The sequence below is a fragment of the Copidosoma floridanum genome, unplaced genomic scaffold, assembly GCF_036245765.1.
Source record: "Copidosoma floridanum isolate Cflo_tuat_1 unplaced genomic scaffold, Cflo_Japanese_pri ptg000006l, whole genome shotgun sequence".
NCBI lineage: Eukaryota > Metazoa > Arthropoda > Insecta > Hymenoptera > Encyrtidae > Copidosoma > Copidosoma floridanum.
The window spans coordinates 2,983,532-3,007,976 of record NW_028321883.1 but is presented as its reverse complement, the minus strand read 5'-3'; the positions used below and the strand labels follow the sequence as shown (position 1 = coordinate 3,007,976).

Sequence of the window (24,445 nt, the reverse complement as noted above, 5' to 3'; positions counted from 1 at the left end):
TGGCTTATGGGTTATGTGTTTTTAGAGGAACTTCGCCAATGACCAATGGGCTTGTTTCTAGCATCAGGTGGCGCTAGTGTGCCCCTGTAAGATTTTCATAGAAGTATACCTATATACTGGATGGATTTTAATTAGATTCCATTCAATATATAGGTATACTCTTATGGAAATCTTATATGGGCACACTAGAGCCACCTGATGCTAGAAACAAGCCAATGACGGCCACTTAAACTATTTTTTTCCGTATGATTTAACAGATTTAAGATGGGTTTTTAGGCATAATGAGGGCAGCACCGGTCATGCACCTGGCCTGTAGTCAAGTAGCCGTACCGTATAGTTTTGTAAACAGGACAACAGGACTGCGTAGAAGAGCGTAACGTATGCATAGGTATATTTCTGTCAAATCGGGTGAACACAGTGAACACTGAACGGGCTGTCGCTATTTTTGTCTCATCTTATAAATATATAGAGAGCTGAACAGTCAAAGACGCCGAAGCGCCAATTGTGATTTGTTTCGACTGCTGCTGTACTCTGTAATGTCACTGTAAATTTTATCACTAAAATGACGATTAATTTAATAAATTTAGTAGAAAAAATTTTGCGTACATACATAAAATAGTGTTTCAAGTTTGATAAATTCAAGTAAATGAAACTTATTGTTCGAAGAATGTTGCGAGTTAAAATGTACTAATCGGTAATACATTCAATCTAACTATTGGCTTTTGATTTTTAAGCGACGAAAACCACCAAGTTAATAACAACTCATACAATAAACATTTTTAAATAATCGAACTTGTATAAACGTTTAGAAAGTTGCTTTAATTATTTATTCTGTGACTTGATGAATGCTCGAATGGGCGTGCAGCAGCACGCACGTGTCGAAATATTAGAGTTTCTTCATAGTGAATATGCATTTAGTTAAAAACAGTGACGATGAAAATTATTCAAAACATGTGTGTAAAATTAATGCAATTGATTGTTTTCATGTAAACAGTAAAAATTTTTGTGAACAGAACGATAGGACAGTTTCTTGTTCTCCAAAGTTAAATTCTAATGGTGATGATGAACGTGTTAAATCAATTGTGCACCACACAGGTAATAAAAAACAAACTCATTTTTCTACGTTATTTTAGTCAGTAAATCTATAAAATTCAATTCAGTATCATGTCATTCAAAGTAATAGTGTCGTAAACTCAGCCAATATCTCAACTGTAATAAAATATATTTGGTCAAATTTTTGTAATATTGCACAATAAAAATGTTTTCGCTAATTTAACCTTAAAGCAGTTAAATACTTATAACTTTCGCAAAATATAATCATTTCTCCCCACGACGTTACTTCAGTTGTTTTACTTCCGACCTAAAAGTAAGCCTTGATATCACATTTGAGAACCCCGTTTCAATTTGAACTGTCGTTACCACGTGAATGCGGTGGATGTAGATAAATGAATTACAAGTTAATTTCGAGTGCCCACCTTCAATGTATTCACAAGTATAAATGTATATTGAAAATTATGTCAAGCATACAATCACACGTGCTCTAACTATCTGAAAAGTTGTTGTGAAAAACTGTGTTATAGAATTTTTTTTTCCATTCACAACAATCAAACATTGTACTAGACTACTCGCCAATTCAGGAGTAGTGGTTAACTTATGCATGGACAATTTAATCAAAGTGTTCAACTATTTGTTCTTCTAATGGGCTAAAATTGAACATGAGTCCTACGTATTACTGTAATAGCGATTGATCTAGTGATTCTCATACTTAAGGACATTATCGTCACCACTAATGACATTTACAATACAAATTCATTAAACACAAACACATTTTACCGCACATACGCTAGGTAACTACCTATGGTGTGAAACGCCCGTGCCATCTCACGGATGTATTTTTCAATAGAGAGGTGAGAAAACCTGAATAGGTATGTGATAACCGCGTAAATAGAGCAATTTTGTTAATGAGTTAACGTCATTATAGGACGTTGCAAGTTGTAGAGATGTTTGTGACAGTGAAATTAGTCATCAAAAAATTCAAAACGAAAGCATTTTAAAAAGTCAGTTTTTCTACGAAGTCCGAATTTTATGAGCTGTAAGGATCTATTTGAGCACGTTAGAGCGAGAGAGATAGACGAGCAGACCTGACCTCTCTTTTACTCTTATATGCTTAAATTGACTCCGTACAGTCATTTTATTTCATAAGATTTCAGCTATGTAGATTACTTCTTTTGTAAAAAAATACACTTGTTTTTACTACTCGGATACCAAATTCTACCATCACAACATTTATACCCCTTTCAGCATCCCACAATCACGTTAAATTTAAAAACAAAGTAACTCTTTGTACACGGTTATCACATACCTGTTTAGCTTTTCTCACCCCCGTATTGAGGCATTTTGAGAACTGATGTCGCTGTCGGTGGTAGTTACCTACACGGAGAGGGAATTCACACGTTGAACGCATGGAGGTTAGCTGGCTTTCAGCGCATGCGGCTTCCCTTGCGTTGAAAGCACGAAGTTGTAGCACTAAAAGCCTGGAGTAAGGTAAAAACACCAGTACGTGAACACTTCCTAAAATTGCACCAGTAGATTGAACAGCTTGAATAAACTATTTTCAATTTAAGTGGATAAAAAAAAAAAATGTTTCTGATATCCTTTGATCGTTCTTTAGATAAAACAAAATTTATATTTCAGTAAGTCTTTATACTCGACGAGAAAAAAATTATTTATTTGTGCAACTTGTATGAGGTGGCTTGAGAGACTGTTCAGGTACTGGTACCATTAGGTTTTACCTATACCCAGTACTCGAACACATAAAAATGATTGAAATCACTGTTAATCAATAATAATAGTATGTCAAGCCAGTCGTTATAGTTTTCATAATATGTCACCAATGAAATTAGAAAGAAATTTTTCGATTTGGTTATTTGCAATACATAATAAAAATAGAAATCAGTAGAAGGCAGCTAACATAACCTCTCTCCCATTTAATTAACATGGGATGTTCAAGTACTCGGTCAAAAATACATATCGGTACCAATACCTGAACACGCTGTTCATCTACTGGGTCATTGGTAAAAAAACTTTAAAATTAATTTATTAATTGTACACATGACCTAGAAAAACTTTTTTGTTTTTTTTTTAAAGGAAAAAATATAAACTTACTGGCGCAATGACTGTTTTGTTGTTATGCAAATCAGAAATTCAATAAAAATGAGAAAACAAAGACTTTCTGGAAAAAGTGTTCACGTACTGGTGCTTTTACCTTATACCTGAGCGGTAAACGCAAGGAGCGTGATGGGTTTGACGCTCGGAATCTGTTGCGTTTGATTGGTGCTCAGCTGGTATATATATATATAACCGTCAGCCACTCAGGTATACTCCAGGCTTTCAGTGCTACAACTTCGTGCTTTCACTGCAAGGGAAGCCACATGCGCTAAAAGCCAGCTATCCTCCATGCGTTCAACGTGTGAATTCCCTCTCCGTGTAGCGGAGCCTAGGACGATGAGCCCAAACGGACATTCAGCCCAAATGGCATATATACATGTAGTAAATATAGTCAAGCGATCCACCACCACTCCACCATACATATACATGGCGCATTCCATATCAAGTCCAAGAGCACTGCCAATTATGTATAGGGCGCTTTCCATATTGTGCCATGCAGCGATGTCGTGAATATATACCGCGCTTTCCATATATAAATGCTTAGTGCTATCGTGTACACATATGTATATGGAGCGTTTTGTGTTCCTGGTAAGAATGTTGTTTTGTCCATCCTTTAAAAAGTTAGCTGAAAGTATGCACAATGCTGCGAACCTATAAATTGATAAATACTCAATGTCTACAAAGAAAAAATGCAAAAAATTCTATTGAAACATACTTATGCTCTGCGCATAGATGTGGGACATTTCACGGTCACATCCAATACTTTTTTAGACTGACCATTTTAGAACTTTTTCCAAATTTTTTCACTTATAAAAATCACCGAAAACAGACATTTGCAGCCCTCAGACACAATTTTCATCCACTAACTGATCTGAGTTATGCCAATCAAGTTTGTCATCCTCATTTTTTTTTTTTTTTTTTGTTTTTTTTTGTTTGCATAATTATTTCGGCTTCAGAATTGTTTAAAAACAAAATTAACAAATGTTCCATAAAATATTTCTCGAATCTGTAGATTTAGAACAAAACATTAGTTTTTAATTCAGAAGTAATGTTTCAAAAACCAAGAAAAAATATGCCTGTCACCATTTTCGTTAAATTTTTAATTCTTATATGGGTGACCGTAAGTGGCTTGTTTCGTGTCCAGTATCCATGCGACGGCAGATATGTACTTAACGACTCCTTACGAAAAGTTTACTGCAGAACTCTCAATGCTGCCAGCATGATAACGCAGGAAATTCTTAGTTATTAAGGCAGTAAATTTAAATGTAAATATGCGGTCGGTAATTCTTCTGTCAGTACTTAATAGGATTTTTTTATTTTAAACACAGCCATTACCAAACTACTACTGTGGGTGAACCATGATCGTACAAGAAAAAAAAATTTTACAGGTGGAGGTAGAGTTTTCTTTCGATTGGTTATTAACATTCAAATTTACCGCGTGATTTTGAATTTCCCGCGCTGTTTTAGATTAGTAGCACTGCAAGTTCTGAAGCTAACTTCTCGCAAGGAGTAACCTCAAAATACCATACTTGACAGTAATTTTAGCATAGAACACAGAAATACATACCTGTGATTGTTTTAATATGTTTTTATTAAATCCATCATTGTGTCAGTTTTTTATTTTACAAGAAACTAAATTAGCGTGCTACGCGTGCTCAAGAATTAATTTTAAGCTTATCATAGGATTGTAAATTTTATCACAGATTTGTTTTTCTTGTCCTCTCTTAAAGTTCTTCTTCTTTCTTTTCTCCTCTGTAAAATTCTGATGGTCTAAAATGAAAGCCTTAATAATAAATGTGAATCTAATAATTTGATTCAAATTCAATTATTTTTAATTAAAATTATTGTCATTTAATATGGAAAAATTTAAATGAACGAAATAATTAATTTGTGCTCATGAATAAATATTAAAAAGTATGGTACATTTAAAAAAAAATGTATTTTATAAAGAAGCAATGTAAAATTTTTGGATGTAAGATAATATTGTGAGCAAGAACCATTCTATAGTAATTGAAACTTTGTTTAATAATTTTTTGGTGACATCCTCTCTTGATGCCATCTCAAAGTCCTCTCTTAATTGTTATTATAATTAAATTCATTATTATTTATACTGTTATTCTACTTCTTTCGTAAAGCCTTAAATAGTATTGGCAATCGATTGTGACACGATCAGCATTTGGCTTCAACCAACCGCTAAATTAAAATTCATATCTAATATTTTCTAATTAACTTTAAATTTTGATATAATACTTGAAATGGTACTTTTTGATTGTAATGACATGAATTAAATAATTAATGATTACAAAAATATCAGCTGTTGTAGAAAATATAGCAGCAACTTTATTAACTCTTTAAAAATTGTATCTTTGAATTTCTGGACCTTGTTTTAATGAGAACAATAATTATAATTCAGAATGTCGGACTAAACGTAGAATGAGTTGTAAGATTGTAAATTCTGTTAAAATGGTAAGTATTGATAAGTTGTGAGTTCAGTAGAAGTTGTACACTGAGAAAGTGGGAGCGGTGATGTACCAGCAGTGGTGAGGTTATGCTCTCATAGTTATAGGGCATATGTAGCGCCACTTACGGTACAACAGGTATTCCACACTCGAAGGATTGCTTGTATCCTACGTGACTCTGCATGAGTAGGAGCTGTGGCGTCCCACTGGGTAGACAAAACCGCACCGTTAGAGAAATAGCCGTTTTGACAGTGATTATTGCTTAATAGTAAATAAGAATTCTTTTATTAATAAAAAAATACGAAATAAAGAAATTTACGATTGACAAATGTTAAAAGCTTATGTTTATCTATAAAATATTTTATTAATCTCTATAAATAATCTCAATAGGATTCTCTTGGATTAAAAACGATTCTAGAATAGCATGACATAGATTCGAGTTGCATGTATGAGTCTTCACCGTAAAAAAAAATTCTTGAACCACGTTTTTTCCCAGGTACTCTAACCTCTATTATTACTACGCGTACTGTCATCACACAAATTTACATTAACTTACCGTTAAATATCGGTCACACTTTATCAAGCTCCTGATACTTCGTAAAAAATGATTCCTATTGAAAATACTGTTGCTACTATAATTAATCTTGAACTGTAGTATCCTACATATTGACATGAAAGTGAAACGTATACAGAGAACACTGACTGCCTCGATGTGCGGTGTTTTCTTACGGATTAAGTATGTCGACGCCTCGTACGAAGTCTAGCCTTATTCACATTTTCTCATTTAAATTAACATTGGAAAATCTGAATAAGGATAGACTTCGTACGAGGTGTCGATACACGGATACCATAAAGGAGACAGTTGCAATCTCGCCAAGTGATTGTATATGCACCGTAAAAGGGGCTTTAGTCTCTCGATGTGGGACAGCAGCTGCCCCACTTAAACGGAGATAAGTAGCTCTACTAATTGGTAAAGCAGAACTCCTTCGAAAGAATTCTGTTCTCCTACTTCTTTCTCAGTGTATGATTTATCAACGTTTCATAAGTTTAGTTGAGGTTGTAAATTTTGTTGAGAAAGAGATGCAACAAAACTTTGAGAAAATTCACCAAAATAAAAGAAATAGATTTTCAAATTGAAAATAACGTAGTCTCCTAGCTATTTTTGTATGAAAGAATGTTGAATATCAAAAACTTCAGTTACTGAAACTCTTAAGTGTATCAATCTAATGCAACGTTCTACATTAACGTTAAACATTTCCACCAGAAGCGCTTCTATTGTATTTTCACACCCCCTCCAACGACTTGCACACAGCGAATAAGCAAATAAAAATGACCTAACATGAATGTATATTATTTTTTTTGTCGTAAGAATAATGCTTGTTCGATAAAACGAACAACGAAGAATAACGATATTTTCCAGCATTTTGTTAACTAAGCATTATTTTATTGATATAAAATGAAATTTATTACTAATGTCATAACCATCGTCTGTGGGTGTGTTCCAAATCATTAGCCACGTAAGTGGCTTAAGCTACGAGTAGCTAAAAATTTGAAACGTTTTACAAGCCAAGTGCGTAAACCACTGGCCAGAGGCTTGACTGCCATTCGCCATCGGAACACCAGAAATCTGCTATATTGATGATAATGGTGTTTTATAATACGCTAATATTAAATGATAAAAACAAAGAAAAACGTGATACCATTTATTAAAAAATTCAAAGAATATTTTTTAAGTATTAATAGTGACTAGTAGCCATCATGGCATGTGGAACGTTCCAAAATTGTACACCATGCGCAGTTCGTCACTCGTGTGGCTCGTCATTTGGAACACGCCTCAGCTCGAGAACATGTGTATACAGCCATGTGAAACAGCCTTAACTCAGCGTGAAATCTGCGTTCGATTTGTCTGATTTAAATCGGCAAAAAATAAGAAATATAAGCTTTATTTTTAGTTGGATTGAAAATTTTTATATAAAGATGAATAAGAATAAAAACTCGCTTAAAAAAAAAGAAAGTAATAAACCGTCACGGTTTTTACAATTTATTTTCTAATTATTAAATTTAATTTGACGAACTTTCAGCCTATTAAAAAATGTACCCTTCAAAGCAGAAAATATATTTTTAAAATTACTCCATTAAAATTTAGCAACAATTTGAACTGAGGTACCGAAACCGGATTCCCTTGAAATGTTTTTTACTTATTTATATGCCTACATGTTGGATTTATTTTAAATATCATTATATGAGTGTATCGATTTCTCAATTAAGTTTTTTCGTTAAGACACTAACACATATTCACTGAATGTCTTCGATAATCGAGGTTATGAGCGTATCCAATTGAAATTTTCTTCAGAACAACTAAATGCAACTTGTTCACGCGTGATTTCGCTTTATCAGCACGCTGGGCTTTGCTTGATCGTTCAATTGTTTTTATTTCTTTTAATACTATTGGCAACGCTACAAAAAAGTAGAAGGACTGTGCCGACTCCAAGTAAACGTCTGAATATGCAAAGAATGAGGAGAAGAAGAAGTAAAGCTGTATGTGGAGTCAGAGCCATGAACTATGAAGTACTGAAAGCACGCGCTTTAAGCGTATTTATACGTATACACATACACATATAAGCATACTTAGAAGAACCAGCAAAATTAAAGGACCACATATTATGTATCACAAAATAAGTCCTAAAATTTTTACGCATGGTAGATTCTTATTTTAGATGCTTCTATAAAAAAGAAGAAAAGTAAAAGAGAGAGACAAAAGTGAGGATTGCAAGTGAAAATCGTGACCAGGATTTAGAGACGTATGCCAAGCTTTCTCCTATCTTTCTTGTTTTTCTGCTATGTTATTGCTCTTCGACAAAACATATCATTTTTCCTTCTCTCTTCTGCTAATTTCTAACATGAAAAACGAAATGAGTGGCAAGTAAGAGTGCCAGTCAAACCTTTAGATTTTCTCTCACATAAGCTATCAGCTCTATTCCACTGTTGTTCTTAATGGATCTCTTTCTTATTTTTCTTCTCCCTCTTCAAGGGAAGAAAGTCTCTAATTAGTGACATTTTACTCGCTTTCCCAAAGCTTATTTACGAGCTAACAAATTTAAAGCTACGTTATATGTAAAAAGGAAACATTGTTTTACGAAATAATTAATATGATTATTCAATTGGTTTTAAATTAAACTAAAAAAAAGTTATAGATAATTTCGTTAAAAGTTCTGACTAGTGTTATTTACGTTTTGCGTTCGATTGATTAAATTAACTAAATGGAAACTTATTTAATTTCTATTTCGTACGATTATTCAGTAAAATACAGATAATGTACAATGAAGTTTTGTAGTTATCATTTGACTGACTATTAAATATTTCTATATTATAAAATAAAATAATTTGTGCATTTTTTTTTTTTTAAATAAAATTGACTGACTGCAATTAAAAATCAACACATTACTCTCGTTACTTCATGAATTGTATTTGTGCAATTAACACAAATTTTATTTTCAAAGAACCTATTTATGTAGATATAAAAGAATGTATGCAAAAATAGATTTTTAAAAAATAAGTTTAAAAGATTGAATACTAGAAAAGTTTAAGAATTTTTATTTTTACTTATTCTATAATGCATGATAACATATTTTTGTTTTTTTATTCTGTAATGCATTATTACGTATACCATTAGTTCTACAAATGCAGGTAACAATAAATTTCTTTTTTCTTACAAAACTTCTTGCGTTTTAAATAATATCTCGATTTATAATTAATAAATTCATGCAATCACATATGCACACATGTACGTATGTCTGTCAGACCATATTAATTCTATATTTTTGTACAAACCGTAACTTTTTATCAACTATTAAATTTATTTTTTGATTTGTTGTTGACGCTAACATTAAAATAATAAATATTTCTCAGAATAACTATAAATTTCGTTAATAAAGAAACAAGTACACATAGAAATTAGACTCAAAAAAAATTCTTATGAGTAAAATAGTTCACTTTTGACCTTGTGCAATAGTTAGACCAGTTATTCAATATTTGTATGTATGCTGCATTGCATTTTTTAAATATAAGTCAAGTTTTTGTAAACAATTATTTTATATTAATATCTTTTTATGCAATGTAACTGACATAATATGCTTACCTTTAAAATACATCTTTAGATTTCATATAAAGCCTCACCAAACAATGGTACAATACGTCACTAGGGCACAAAGTACAAACATAAGCGCCCGAAGGGCGTGCTTGTTGTACGTTGGTGCCCGAGTCGTGTATAATATTTTTCTTACAGAGGGCGCAAAGTGCAATTTCGTGCCCGTGGTCCCAAAGTGATTCCAAAGTGTGACCCTAAGGCGCAAAGTGGCAGTTTTTTTTTTTAAACTAATTTTTTCCCCTTTCTTTACAACTTTCCGTGCCAATTTTAGAACACTAAACGCAGGGGCCAATGTGCATCTAAAAAGAGGTGAATCACCTACAAGATTGCTCGTAGCTAAGGTACTACGACCATGCATGACTCATATACATGCACGCTGGCCCATGCTGACCGGAAAAAAAATCAAATGAAATACTTCTCAAAGAATAAAATAATGAAATAACTTGGAAGAACTAACAGATGCAAAAAGTTAGCTAAGAACAGTTGCGCCGGTAGATAAGAACTAAGACAAGTAGACTAAGATAGAGTTAATGTATAGTTAATAAGCAACCACGATATTAGTAATAATGTTAACTACTGTTAACCTAACAAAGACATTATTGGTTTTTCGCTAGTTTTTGATACATGAGTTGCTAAGGTACCCTCTTACACCATAGAACTTTTATATCATTCGCAAAAACCTAATTTTTGTAATCCGGACAAATGTTGCTACTTTTCAATATGTAAAGAAAAACAGGAAAGTTGAGTCAACAGTCAACAATAGCTCCTTCCCCTTGTCCTGACTCAGATATGTCGAGAGAGAGTTTGTACGACCGAGCCAATATAAGTAACGGAATTTTGAAATCCCCAGAGCAGCACATGCCGACGTCCTCTCCGACGAGTAAGCAAGAAGAAAAATGAGAATTGATCATGCTACTAACATTTCAAAATACATCCGTAGCTAACTATAACCGACAAGCTTAGTTAAGTTAACAATCAATGGGTCGCGACAAACACCCGATAAGTGTTTAGACCACAACTACAGCTGCTTCAAAGATAAATGGCTGGACCGCTGTTAACAATTACTCTTTCCGACTATTAACTTGTTCGATTAATGTATTATTAATATAGCAACGCAGTGAACGATTACTCAGTCAACACCTACATGAAATATTGGGAGATTTTCACCGCTCTTGTTGCAATAAATTTGATTGAATAAACTAACAATGCTTAGTCTAAGTAGAGTTTAGCAATATGTGGTCCTAATGTTTATATTAAATAACATGGAAAATCTGTAAAATCTTGATGTAAAAGAGAAAGGAAAGGTGCAAGTGAGTGAATCACCTTCCCCTCTCTTGACGCGTGTAGGAAAGCCAGCCAGAGGTGGGAAGTGCCAATTTTGAGTGGCTAAACTAGAGCAACTCAAGCCAATTAGATTTTCGGCTCCTGTCTTTTCCCCCAAAATTTTCGGTGGCAAGCTTTCCTACGTCGTTTTTCAGCTAGCGCGTGGTCAAGGTCCGCTACTCCTTACAAAAAGAGCCTGGAGGCACAGTGAGGGACAGTTACAGTTTAATTTCACCCTCGAACGGTTAATTGGATAGTTAAAATCCGCCTCTGCTATCCCACGGTCCTCCACGAGTGCGGTTTTAAAACTTCGATCTTGGACATTTCGCGCTAGTTTGGCACGTATACGTTTTATACTGAAAATAAAAGTAAGTCAAATTTAAATACTAAAGTGACAAATCTATTTTTTCTTTCAGTTTCAACTTGGACGTATTTTTTTTAGAGTTCGAAATACGGTGTGGGTAAAATACCATTCTACAGGATTAAATAAAGGAATTATTTCTGATGTAAAGTTTAGGGCAATCACATTTACTCCGGATAGTACTGGTGGCTCCTAGACCGGTCGCGAACTTGAACCATTTTACCCCCTTGCGTAAGCTCTAGAGTGTAACTACCTTTGCTCGTTACGGTACCGGTAACCTCTAGATCGCGAACGAGATACTATTCGACACATCGCATCAGGTATCCTCGATAAATCCAAGGTGCGCCGCGAACGAGTGCATTGCATTATTGCTCGACAATCGCGTTAATTTAATCAAAATGGTTGTCCTCGCCCCCTTTTGAATACTCAGACAAGAAATATAACTACTTTTTAGCCCTGCGTCCCACCTACGCGCCCAGTGCAAGTCCCGAGTTACTAAGCGAAAGCTTAGACTCGAAAAATACGTTGCACTGACGTAACACTGCAGCTATTTTGCGGCCCAAGGAATGTGAGGTAGCTGTGGAGCGATGGCACTTATGTGGGGAATCCTATTTTTTCTACAGGGGGCATACCAGCTTCTAAAAAACGCCCAAGGTCGAAAAAGCATTTTTTTTTACAGACTAATTTTAAGTACTAAATACTTTCACGTCATTATACGTATTACAAAAAAAAAAATTAACATTTTAAAAAAAATCTGTATATAGTGTTTGAAGGGTTATTGATACTTTTTTAAAGGATATTAGTGGGAAACTATGTACCAACTTGAATTTTCAATAAATTCTAAAAAATAAGATATCTGTATGCTGTAAATATAAAATAACCTAATTAATTTATTTAATCAAAAAACAAACGATGAAAAATTCAAGTTGGTGCGATAGTTTTAAAAAACTTTCAAAAACTGTACGTTTTTCTAAAAGCAACTCGTGATTTTAAGAAAATGTTAAAAAAATAGAAAAATAAAATTTAAACATCGTCATACTCGACGCCTTTCGGGAGTTCTTGTACCCAATCTTAATTGGTATTAACTACTAATACAGCTTTTACATCTGAATTAATGGACATTTTAGTTGAATCTCCAGATGTTGTAAGAACAGGACCCTCTACAAAGTAAAAAAACAATAATTAGTTGACCGTACAAAAATAGACAAACATATATTTGATGTAAAAAATTGAATTATCTGAAAACATACCTTGATCTTAAACTTTGCCCATAACTTTGACGTAACTCCCTTTGCGAATCTCAATTGGTGTGAAGTTTGTGACATTCACAGTGATTTGATAAGACAATTTAGTGATGGATCCAGATCCATACATAGAATTACTGTATCGAGTCGGCATTGGCACAAACTCGGTTTAGACGTAACCTTTGATGCCTATCAAAATAAATAAAATTTGTTATTAAAATAGATATAACTATAAATATAATTATATTAAATAACGAATAGATGATGTAGAATGATATGAATAAAAATATGTTAACACAACAAAAACTAACGTCTAAGTTCATTGGGCAGAACATCGTTTATCGAATTGAAATCAACATCGCTTATAATTCCAGTTGGTTGCTCAGTAGCTTCCGATTGCAATGCATGGGTTCCTCCAAAATAGGTGGTCGTGTTAGGCTGAATGATTAGTCCAAAAGGTATTAAGTTATTTGCTTGGTTCGCGTAAGCAGTTCTGACTGCTTTTGTATACCCTCGCTCGATGTGCAATTGATGTGAAGTAAAAAAATTATTGTTATGGTGATTTAAATTATACTTGTACAAACACAGGGACAAACTTGATTATTTTTATTTAGTTATTCTTACTGTTAGTATTTTTATGTCCTCACTGAAGCGTGAGATCAATTGATTGCCCCAAATAAGACACTGAACTCTTTTTTCACTTCCGTTATTAAGGATCAATTTCATAAGGCGATATTTTTTTACATTACCAACATCTATCGGGGCATTAACCTCATCAAGGTAACCGATGATCTCATTGCAATTGAAAAAAAAAGAAATATAAAAAAACGCATAAATTTAGATAATAAAATATCAATAACTTTATTTAACTCACGTCAAACTGTCTATATCGAACATTTCATTGAACACCTCGTTTGCAGAGTACAGCGAAAAGGCCATCTTCGAAAATATGAACGATAAACTGAGAAAAATATATGAAACAAAAAATGCAAAGTAGAATTCAACAAAAACATGAATTTGAATTTAAAAAATTGCTTTGAAATCAGAAAACAATAAAATTTATTGAAACGTCTAGAACACATTACGAAAATGTAACCTATCACTGGAAATTTTTAACCCAAGTATTTACAAGGCAAATGTCGTTAAAAATGCAAAGTCAGTGACATAGAAGAAATTTCGCACATAAAAACACATAATTCAGTCATTAATACAAAATCAATTTATCATTAAATCATTGATTGCTTTAGATTACTTTATCTGTCAGCACTGCGCATGTAAAGCTGCTCTGACGTTTGTGGCATTTCATATAACTTTTTCATACAACACTTACAGTAACCTTAAAGTATACAACATATACGTACACTGTACATATTATACATATACATAAAGACTCGTGAAATCTTCTGTTATATATATATATATATATACACATAAATATGTATTTATACTCTCATTATAAAACTTATAGTAAATAATAATAGTTAGAAAAAACACAGTAAAATACTCATTGACTAATTAAAAATCATTTAATTACTATTTACGCGTTTTGTCTATTGAACATACAATTCATAAAAATATCCGCTCATGTAAAACTAGGCTACGACTTTCAGTAAAAAATGCTTAGTTTCCATAAGAGCACATGTTAAGAACTAAATTTTCATTTGTCATTTTCTTGTTCTTATATTCGTCAATCAATGCAAGACCAGCGAACAAGCCAAAGCTGTACAAAATTTCAATCTCTTTAATTGACACATATATTAAGTTTCAATTTTCGTTAGTACAAAAATTTTGATCACTTTCCCCCTTCCAGACCCACTACTATGTTACTCAAACGAGTAAGAAAATTCTTTTGAAGTTATACTTCTATAGGCGCGTCTGTCCTACGGAGTAAATTGAGGATTTAAGATTGGTGACCCCTTCGCTCCGCCTCTCATGACGTACTTCCGGTTCTCTATACACTACACAATGCCACCACATCACACAACATCAAAGCCCCATACTTACTACAGTACACATTTTAAAATTATTTCTTTTTTCTTTAAACCAATTTCTAAAAAAAAAAAAAAAAAAAAAAAAAAAAAAAAAAAAAAAAAAAGTTTTTAAAAAGATTCGAACTCCCGTCCTCTTGCACACTAGGCAAGCCCGTTAGCCACTCTGTTATGAGCGAGTGTGACATAGAAAAACTGATTACTTCATTTCATCGTACAGTTCGTAACATATTTCTAATGTTAAATTTTGTTTATTTTTGGTTTAATTATACATTATATAGATAAATAATTTATTTAATAAAATAAATTCTTTGGTACCCGTTTTTTTCAAAAATTTGGAAATTAGTATGTATTAGAAGAGCAGCTTTCATATGTATTAGTAAACATTTATATATTTATCATTAATTTGTTTCTTTTAAACTAAGTAAATAAGTTTTTATACAATTTTTCACATTTTTTCATAGTTTTCATATTAAAAAAAAAGTTTTCGGTACTGGATGATTGCATTAATTGATTTTTATTGCGTTTTCTTCTTTCACAAAATTTAGAGAGGTGGAAGGTGCGCAAATGTATGTAGCAACGCTGGAAATTATTTTTCTTACATGGATCAGCTTACATACACGCTTTTACGCATACTTGACCCCTTCTTTCGTGTATTATTATAGATCTATATGAAAATGAAACAGGTTAATGTAAAAGTAATCTTTCATACAAATAAAAATTGAGGGGTTTCTACAGATCTTATATATGTAATTTTTAGTGATTTTTTCATAATGTTACGTGTTAAGTTGCAAATTTTTTTAATTAAACATGGGAAAGCGGGTACAGTTAAATGATGTGCAATTTTTTTGGGCATTTCTTATGGTATTTTGAGTATACTTTTGATGCTTGAATAATATCTGTCAAAAAATCAATGTGTGATGAACTTCCTGAAAGGACGTTGTTTTTATTGTATTGTGCTAAAATATATTGTTCATAATGTTTCAGTTATTAAATATTAGAACATTTATTAAAACCACACCCAACTAACTTAGATATACTCATTCCAACGATAATTGCACCACCTTTGTACACACAATATCGTTTCATGAAAGGTAAATTTATATTTATGATTATATTATCTATCTGCCATATAATTTTATAGAAGTATAACTTCTTACTTGGGTACCCAAGCACCCACTGTCCTTTGTTTTTCTTGTATTATTTATTGACGACAAATGTTTTGTTAGCGGAAAATTATTTATATTTAGTCGACGAGCCGCAATATGAATCTAAAGCTCGAAATATCTCTTCAGTACTCCTCAAAGGTAAAAGTGTATCTTTTTCTAGCTTTTGTGCATTGGAACTTTACAAAACTTTTTTTCCAGTGATATTGGGGTAAAACATAAAACATGTCTCTCGACGTTTGGTCTAATTAGTCATTTTTTGCTAGATACATCGATGAATATCGATTTTATTAGCAACAGTAGTAGCAACGGCATAAGGGAAGGTCAGATATACGTAGCATTGTATATATATAAATATATATACATATATATCTATTAATAGTTTAAGCTTATTAGCTCAAAAACTTACTTGCTACACGTGATATTTGCAAAATTACATGATATTACCTAATTGAATGATTATATACAAATTTACGCTGCCCGTTAAAAGTCCTTTTCAGAGACTTACTTAGTCACGCTTTTCTTTTTTCAGTTTTTCTATTTCACTATCTATTACTTTCAGTATCATTATTGCTTCTCCATTACTTTCACCACTCAATAAAAAAACGCAATACACATTTGATCCAACATTTCCGAAAACTTCATAGTCCTTAAACATATGATCTAAACTTTCGATACCAAAGTAACTAAATATACATTGTTGACTTTCATGTGACATCCAATAATTATTTTCCGCTTCCAAATTTTCATACCTCGCCTTCAAAATCATTTTCCCTCCCTGAAACATTTTCTGACGACATAATTTCATGAGTCCGTCTTCCCCCTGACTAAAAATCTTATTTTAAATCTCGAAGCTCTTCCGCATGCACTTATCCAAATCTTTTTTAAACCTGTTTCTTTAAATATTAAATATCTAGGTGTGCAAAGGTCTAGTCTTAGTACCTATCCAAAATGATCATATTGCACTTTTTCCAACTCTTTTCTTTCCATCCGCCCAAAAATTTCGGCCCCATGTAACATTGTACTTTTCATTAGGTAATTTTACATAAAGCTTTTTCTCTGAAAGTCGTTTTTGCATAGCAACTCCTTCAAGCTCCAAGTTTTCTTGGACGCTACCATATTTTTAATTTTCAAATCCTCTATATGATCCTCAAAGTCTCCTGTTCTATTAAAAAATGAAACCCAGGTATTTAAAGCTTTCTACCTCCTCTATTTTCTCCCCCTCCCACATCCATTCTAACTTTCCTACCCTTTCTGTACTGTTAAATACCATCAGTTTTTTTTTCTTACATTTCAATATTATCTTCCTTCAATTTATAAATGATTTGAGCAGCCCCATCATATCTACCAAAGCCTCCCTATTTATAGCTACCAGCACCCAATCCTCTGCGTACGCTAGTGACCATATTCTTTCCTTATTTATTTGGATACCCCCACGTTCCTTGCTTCAAACTCATCCTCTGGACTTGCAATGTATAGACTAAAAAGTGCTACGCTCAATCGTCCCTGCCGCAACCTTTTTGTTACCCAAAACTCCTCTGACATACCTTCTTAACTTCTGATCCATCCTCACTTTTGTTTCAACGTAAGTCTATTTCAACCTTTCAATTAAATATTTACTCATCCCTTTTTTTTTAAAACCTCCCATAAAATATTTATATCAACTGTATTAAATGCTGCTTTAAAATCTATAAATACTGCATATAATCCTTTCTTATTAACCTTTGCCCTTTGTAGTAAGTAATTAAATATGTATACATTATCCATCGTTGACCTATTGTTACGGAACCCTGCCTGCCTTTCCGATAACATCTTTTTCTTGTTAATTTCCCTATCTAACCTCGCTCGCAATATTCCTGGGTAAACTTTATATGCTATACTTATCAGCGAAATTTCTCTGTAATTCTCTGGAATGTTTCTGTCCCCCTCTTTTAACAGCGGCACAATAACCGCCATTTTCCAGTTATCTGGGATCTCTGCCCCTTCCCAAGCCTTTTTAATGACCATCTTCAGCTCATTTTTTATCGCGGCTCTCGCGTATTTCCACGCCTCTCCCTTCTTCTATGCCTGCCGCTTTTTTCTTTCTTTAAACAGTTAATAGCATTATTTATCTTGTAATCTATCAACTCTGCACCACCATCTCGCTCATTTTCTAAAATCCCTTTTACCCTTACTGTTTTTGAGCTAACCCCTCTACGCACACTTTCAAAATGCCCCTTCCACCTGTCCAACTTTATACTCCCCTCTTCGTTTTCTCTTTTTTTATTTTACCTATTCAAGAATCCTCACACCTCTCTTTCATTTTCAATATTAACTAAAGTATCCCTTTCACGTTCATGATAATCCTGTTCCTTTAGCTTACATAGCTCATATCATTTTTTTCTCAATTGTATGTACTGAGTTTTTTCTACTTCTCTTCTTTTCCATTTTCCCAAAATTTTCTTTACTGCGCACTCTTTATCCCATCAAAGCCTGTCCCCAAGGTTAATAACTTTAATTTCTATTTCTTTCTTAACCATCGTATCCAGGACATCCCTCATATAATTTCCCCACTCACCCGTTCCCTCTGTCATTAGCCCCTTTATCTTTTCTTCACTTGTTTGACTTTTATATATTTTTATGTTATTATCCGACCACGAGTATATTATTTCCTTCCTACTATCCTTCACATCATCTTAATTGTTTTGTGCTACCATCACTCCTTCCTTTATTCTCACCTCCAGCGGTAAATGGTTAGACTCAAACCGCACGGAACCCTGAAATTTTTAACCATACCCATTGCAACGAGCTCCACCAAAACTTAATAAATCACCGAGCATCCACCTGCTCCAATGTATGCGTAATCCCCTTTCTCGTCCCATCTTTCCATGTCATTTAGAATGATCTATCCTTTATCGTTTACTCCACCATCCTATGTCCTTCGTTGCTCACAACTTTATCACAACTTTTTCTTTTTACCTCAATTTTCGTGTAATCGTCTCCCCTACCACAATTCAACTCGACTATTCTAACATTAAAAACACCCTTAATTATTAATTTTGTATTAATTTTTTCATTTTAAATACCTCCCGTTCTGAAAGACCCGCCACGTAACGCTCATCCCGGTGCCGATGCTCCATGCCGATCCTCCCGTTTCTCCGCCCCCTCTGCTGCTGCTGTTGCTCCTTGCTACTACTGCCAGGACCCAACTGTTTGTCTCCTCCTCTTCCATCTTTCTCTTTATTGACTCAATCGTTTTTTTAACTGAAATTCCCTTTTTTTACATCAACTGCTTCCCTTTGTAGCTTGATGCATTCCTGTCTCACTTTTTCCGGCTCTGCTGTACATATTTATTCAGCTTTCGACTCTGCACTTCTTGAGATCCTTTCAAACCCTCACAATCCAACACTGAGAGAGAGAGAGAGTTAGTACATATAGTGTACTGGCTATAGTATAGCAGTACAATTACGAGTTGGTGCGCGTGCTCTTCTACTTTTGAGAAACTAAGCCTCCCAAAGAGTAGAATGCCTATACTAATGTGTGGGACGATCGCTACACCCTTAATGGTGGAGCGCACCTCTACCTCTGTTTAGGAAAGGGAATGACTAGCATGTATTTACGTACTTTATACGTATATTAAATACGCATATTTTCGAAGCACCATTGTAAATATTTAATTCCTGGAAAGTTATATGTATCAAACAAAGATATTTCATTTAAAAAAAAGTAACATTAATAAATGCATTGATACTATGTATATACTATACTAGTTAAAAAAATAAAGCATTCAACTTATTTTTTCGAACAGTAAGATGGATCTTAATGCGATTTTTTGCGTTCGCTTTATTTAAAGCGTCAACATACGTTGTGACCTAAGTTATCAATAAATTTTTTTAAATATGCCTTTTTTATAAACAATATGCATTTTATAATAGCATTTCAAATAGATAATAAATACTAAATTTACAATGGGATAAATAATGCCAAAAGTAAGTTAACTTCTGCAATTAAGTGGTTTTTAGGGTCGCTGAGTCCGACTATCACCACGACAACGGCCTCCGAGGTACCTGAAGCCTAGGGTGGATACTATTTTTATCATTTCTTAGTTGAATACGAGTGTTTTTGTAAAAGATTATTAGTTTTTATGGTATACCTACATTGATTTATATTATTTATAGGTTACAACGTATTGACTTATACTTTAATGGAAGAATCAAAGTTCAACGTAGTAATTATTGTAATTTTTTGTTTTTAATATGCCTTCCAGGGAGAGTCAGGCAATATCGTCACCTTAGGTTCAATAATCAATTCTGATATTGTGTTTAAATTTTATGTAATCGCAAGGACAGCATATCAAAGATAAACCTTTCGACTATTGAATACAACTGTCTATTAAAGAAAATAAGCCCGCATTTTTATAATTTTGTTACTGACGTCGTTATCAAACTTGATGCTTTCCGAATCTAAGCATCTATTGGTATTTATGATATAAAATTTATGTAATAAATGGTAAAAATGTAATAAAATCTTTATTTAAAACAGTATGTGATACTATTTTTACAGAGTTACGAAATTTATTTCTAATATGCATTGTACATTTTTTATCACATACTTTATTTTTATATTATTGAACACAAATTTGTAATTTTAAATACTTCAATAATATTTTTTTAGTAGAGTTAAAAGGAGAACAAAAAACTTTTCTACTTCAATTCGATTGAAACCATTTTCTCGTGCTGCTGACGTTGGTTCTGCTTTTTGTGACGTGGTAGCTAAAGCTATCCCGTCACTGTATACCTATGTTTTGAGCAAGTCATCGGCGGCTACCGAGTCTGATAATGAAATATATATTTTTATATATAGATCATTTTATGACACATTAATTAATGTGTATTCTCGGTGCCGTGGACATAGTTTTGGAAACCTCCAGCGATTTACCGTTTTTTAGAAGCATTGGACGTTGTGAGATGCAAGGGGAGGGGCGTGCGCACTTACGCAGACTTACTACATAGCGCAAACAGTATGGTATGAGGCATCACAGAGAACAGAGTGTAGAGAGCAGAGTCGAGAATTACAGGAAAGGTGACAGGTGATAAAGAGAATAGCAGAGAGAGAGAGAGAGAGAGAACCAGAGGAGGAGGGTATTCAGCGAGATGAAAGGACAGTTGCTGCAAGAAAATCACCTGAAGCTAGCGGTGTAACCGAGCCACCGTGAGACTAGGACAAGCTCCAAGTAGTGGAGCATGATCGTGAGGATATCATAAAGGTACTGGGGATAGTATACTAGAGTCAGGTACGGTGATAAAAGTATCCGAGTGATCCGAGCGAACGAGTGTGGGAGTACATGCGGGGATAAAATGGATGTTAGAAACACGTGAATGTTAGTGAGATTTTTCAGGTTAGTGACATGCGTAAGGACGGTGATCGTTACGAGGTGTGCATGACATGGTGCGTCTGGGTGTGTGCGTGTGTATGTAAGTTTGGTGCCCGAGCCAAGGAGAAGTTCGACAGTGAGGACGACTGGAGCCCATACTGACTTTAAAGGCACCGTGTATTTATGCTCATATTTATAAAGAAAAGATAGAGAGAGAGAGAGAGAGAGAGAGAGAGAGAGACAACAAAAGTGTGTAATACTTAAGCTGGCTCTAGCGCCTAGTGCCGTATCAAAATGGGGAGACTAAAAACTAATCATTATTTTCTTTAAAATATGGTATAAAATTATCGTAGAGACTGTTGTAAGCCATATCCTACATTTTATCTGTTACTTAAGTGAGTTAATATGAAAAAACAAAAAAGTTTTATGGTGCCCTAATTGATAAACTGTTACGGTACGCTCCTAAATTCAATTAAGTTCTTTTACTAATTATCGTATATTAGAATAACCATTATTCTTAAATTAGATCGTTTCTACATAAATTTAAATTTTGAAATTTCGCGCGCAGCACCGACTTCCAACTAGTACTTGATAGTACCACCTATCGCTCGCCAGGTGGTGACCAAAATCGCAAGTAAGAAAGCGACGTAAAGTATATAAGAAGGACTGTGTGACGACTGATACATATCGATCCGAGATATGCAAATACGTGTATTGCATATCTCCTAAGCCACTCAAATTGCTTAAAGTACATATTCAATAAATATCACTGTACCAATATAAGACAATTTTTACAACTTCTTTTTCCACCAAAGCCTCTTCCTAAGTCCTATCTTCGGTTCTGGGTGCTCATGACCTTCCCCCCTGTAACTCAGGAGTGGAGACAGTTGACCCCGGGCCAACAAATCGACGATTGTAACACCCATTGGTCAACCTGGCGACCAACCCATCAAGGTCTCTACGCATCACTGCTTAAACGCCACATCTCTCCTATGAGTCGGATTCCGAGGAATCAAACGGAGCCACTACACGCCAACATCGGACCTAGTACCACCATCGTTATTTAACCTAAAGGGAAGGCTTGAGACACTTAAGAGTAACTCCAATCCCTTCCAACTACACCCCCCTTGTTCAAAGTCGCCCACCCGCAAAGGCCACTTTTAACAATGTACTCTGCAGAATGCAGACAGCTGAGAGCTGACTTGCACTCGCAACTGTATACTTAGTCTCCGATTATTTAAACATTTTGTTCGATAACAAGACACTTTTCTCATGTCATCGAAAACTGCGTAATAATAGATACAAGATAGTATGTTTTTTACACCTTACGGGTTATTTATATAAGTGCAGCAGTAGATTGTATATCGCGTAAGCTTGCATTTCCTATCCAACCCGTCTTGAAACTACGATTTTGTAAGCATGATTTCTTACAATTTTCATCGTCAACCTTAATTTTTTTTATACGAATAGAAAGATGGGAATTCAAAGAATATAATTCAATTTTATTAACCTCGGTTGGGTTATTTATAATTTTAACATTGAGGCCACTGGAGCCACCTTTAGAGCAAGTACAGGACGAATAGATAGCGTGAGCGTGCTGTGAAATTTACACCAGTGATTGCGTTTATTGGTTATTAGTGCCCCCATTTTCCCCCTTCTAATTTCCGTTTAGGAGTGCTCAGCGTTCCAGAGCCGAACAGTTGTGGTAGACCTCCTGGAGGAGAGGAATCCAGTGTGTAAGGACTCGCTAAGTGACGTACGTGAAAAAATTTTTTGACATGATCTGGACGGCTGTTTATCGGCTCTAAAATCATCGTCACATTTTCTTTGAGCTAAATCATGCCTGTCCATAAAACTTTTGAGCAAGTTTTTTCCAGCTAAGCCTGTAAAATAAGTTGAAAATTTGCCAGCATATCAATAATACTTAGTTATTTTAGTATGACAATAAAGAATATTTATGAACGATTATTCATTGTTCTTGAAGTACTGAGGTATGTTCATCCTTTCAGCATAATCAAATGCTAATTTTCTCACCTTCATCATAGTCAACCCCATCAACCTTGTTTCCATATCCGGAAAATACTCGCACAATATTGCTTCTTGAGCATCAGAAAAAACTCTTACAAATCCTGATTCTGAAAAACCAAATAGATTCTTTATTAGTATTTTAACAGTAACAACGATTTAAATTTATACTTACGTTCAACTTTTCTGTTTTCATTTAAAAGTTTCACTCTGTATTAAAGAGTTGTTCTAGGCACTCCGTATGCCTCTACATAACTTTTTATTGTTTTACCATTACTTACGCTGTTCATAGCTAAACTTATTTGTTGCTCTAGGTACTGTTTTCGTGATGGCTTTTTCTTTGTAACTCCAGCCATTGTCACTTTAAATTGGCAATAAAAAAATTTCCGTTTATCTGGGCCAATGGCTTGTTTACATTGCCCCGTAGGTTATGTCTCGTCAAGTGATAGCAGCGCTCTGTCAGTCTGTCTTTCTGTACTAGTTTTCCGCCCGTGACGATCGTGTCCTCCCATAGGTGACGATAGTGCCCGATAAAGTTACTTTTTAATTATTAACATAACTTTAAATTTATGTATTTTAGAAAAATTTTGCAAAAATCAGATAAAAATAAAAGGGTTAATACATGAAATAGATGTAATTAACAAATCAAAAAACGCTCAATATTTTCTGTCCGAACTGATTAAAAACCTTTTAAACCATTTCCCGAAACGTTGAAATTCAAGAGCTTTTTAAAAAAAATTATTAATTTTTTTTGTATTCCTACTTATAGACTAAGTTAGTAGCAACACTCAAGATTATTTATCAAAAGTTTTTGAACAAAAAAGCTTCTTCTATTTAAAAAAACAGTGGGGACGAACTTTCCCGCTGTGATGATCATGCCCGACTCTCCCCTACTTATAATGTATATTATACTACAATGGTTTTGTTAAGTATCTATAGCCATTTTTATTCGTCAGATGATTATTGGTAGTAGTACAAAAAAGTTTTTTTGTACATAGGGTTTCTCATAATCTGATTTATAAATTGTGTTATTTTTTCACAATACTAATTAATGAAGCGATACGTCGTAGTCTTGTGAGCAGCTTTCAATGCAGATGCTGAGTTAAAATAGCGTAATAATGCAGAGTTTTTCCATTCAATTTAATCCTAGGATATACCAAAGAAAAAAAATTGTATTTTTCAACCACACCTTCACTTCTCACAAATACAAT

General features: G+C 33.9%; 1 protein-coding gene across 1 annotated transcript in view; it reads left to right on the top strand.

Moving 5' to 3' along the window:
* The first annotated feature begins 332 nt into the window (after positions 1-332).
* The window catches only part of LOC106647241 (uncharacterized), a 153,259-nt gene continuing 129,146 nt past the window's right edge, over positions 333-24,445 (top strand). Inside the window, exon 1 of the mRNA XM_014363546.3 lies at positions 333-1,095. Within this exon, the coding sequence (XP_014219032.3) occupies positions 909-1,095 (187 nt within the window). The 5' untranslated portion in view covers positions 333-908. The remainder of the gene's footprint in view (positions 1,096-24,445) is intronic.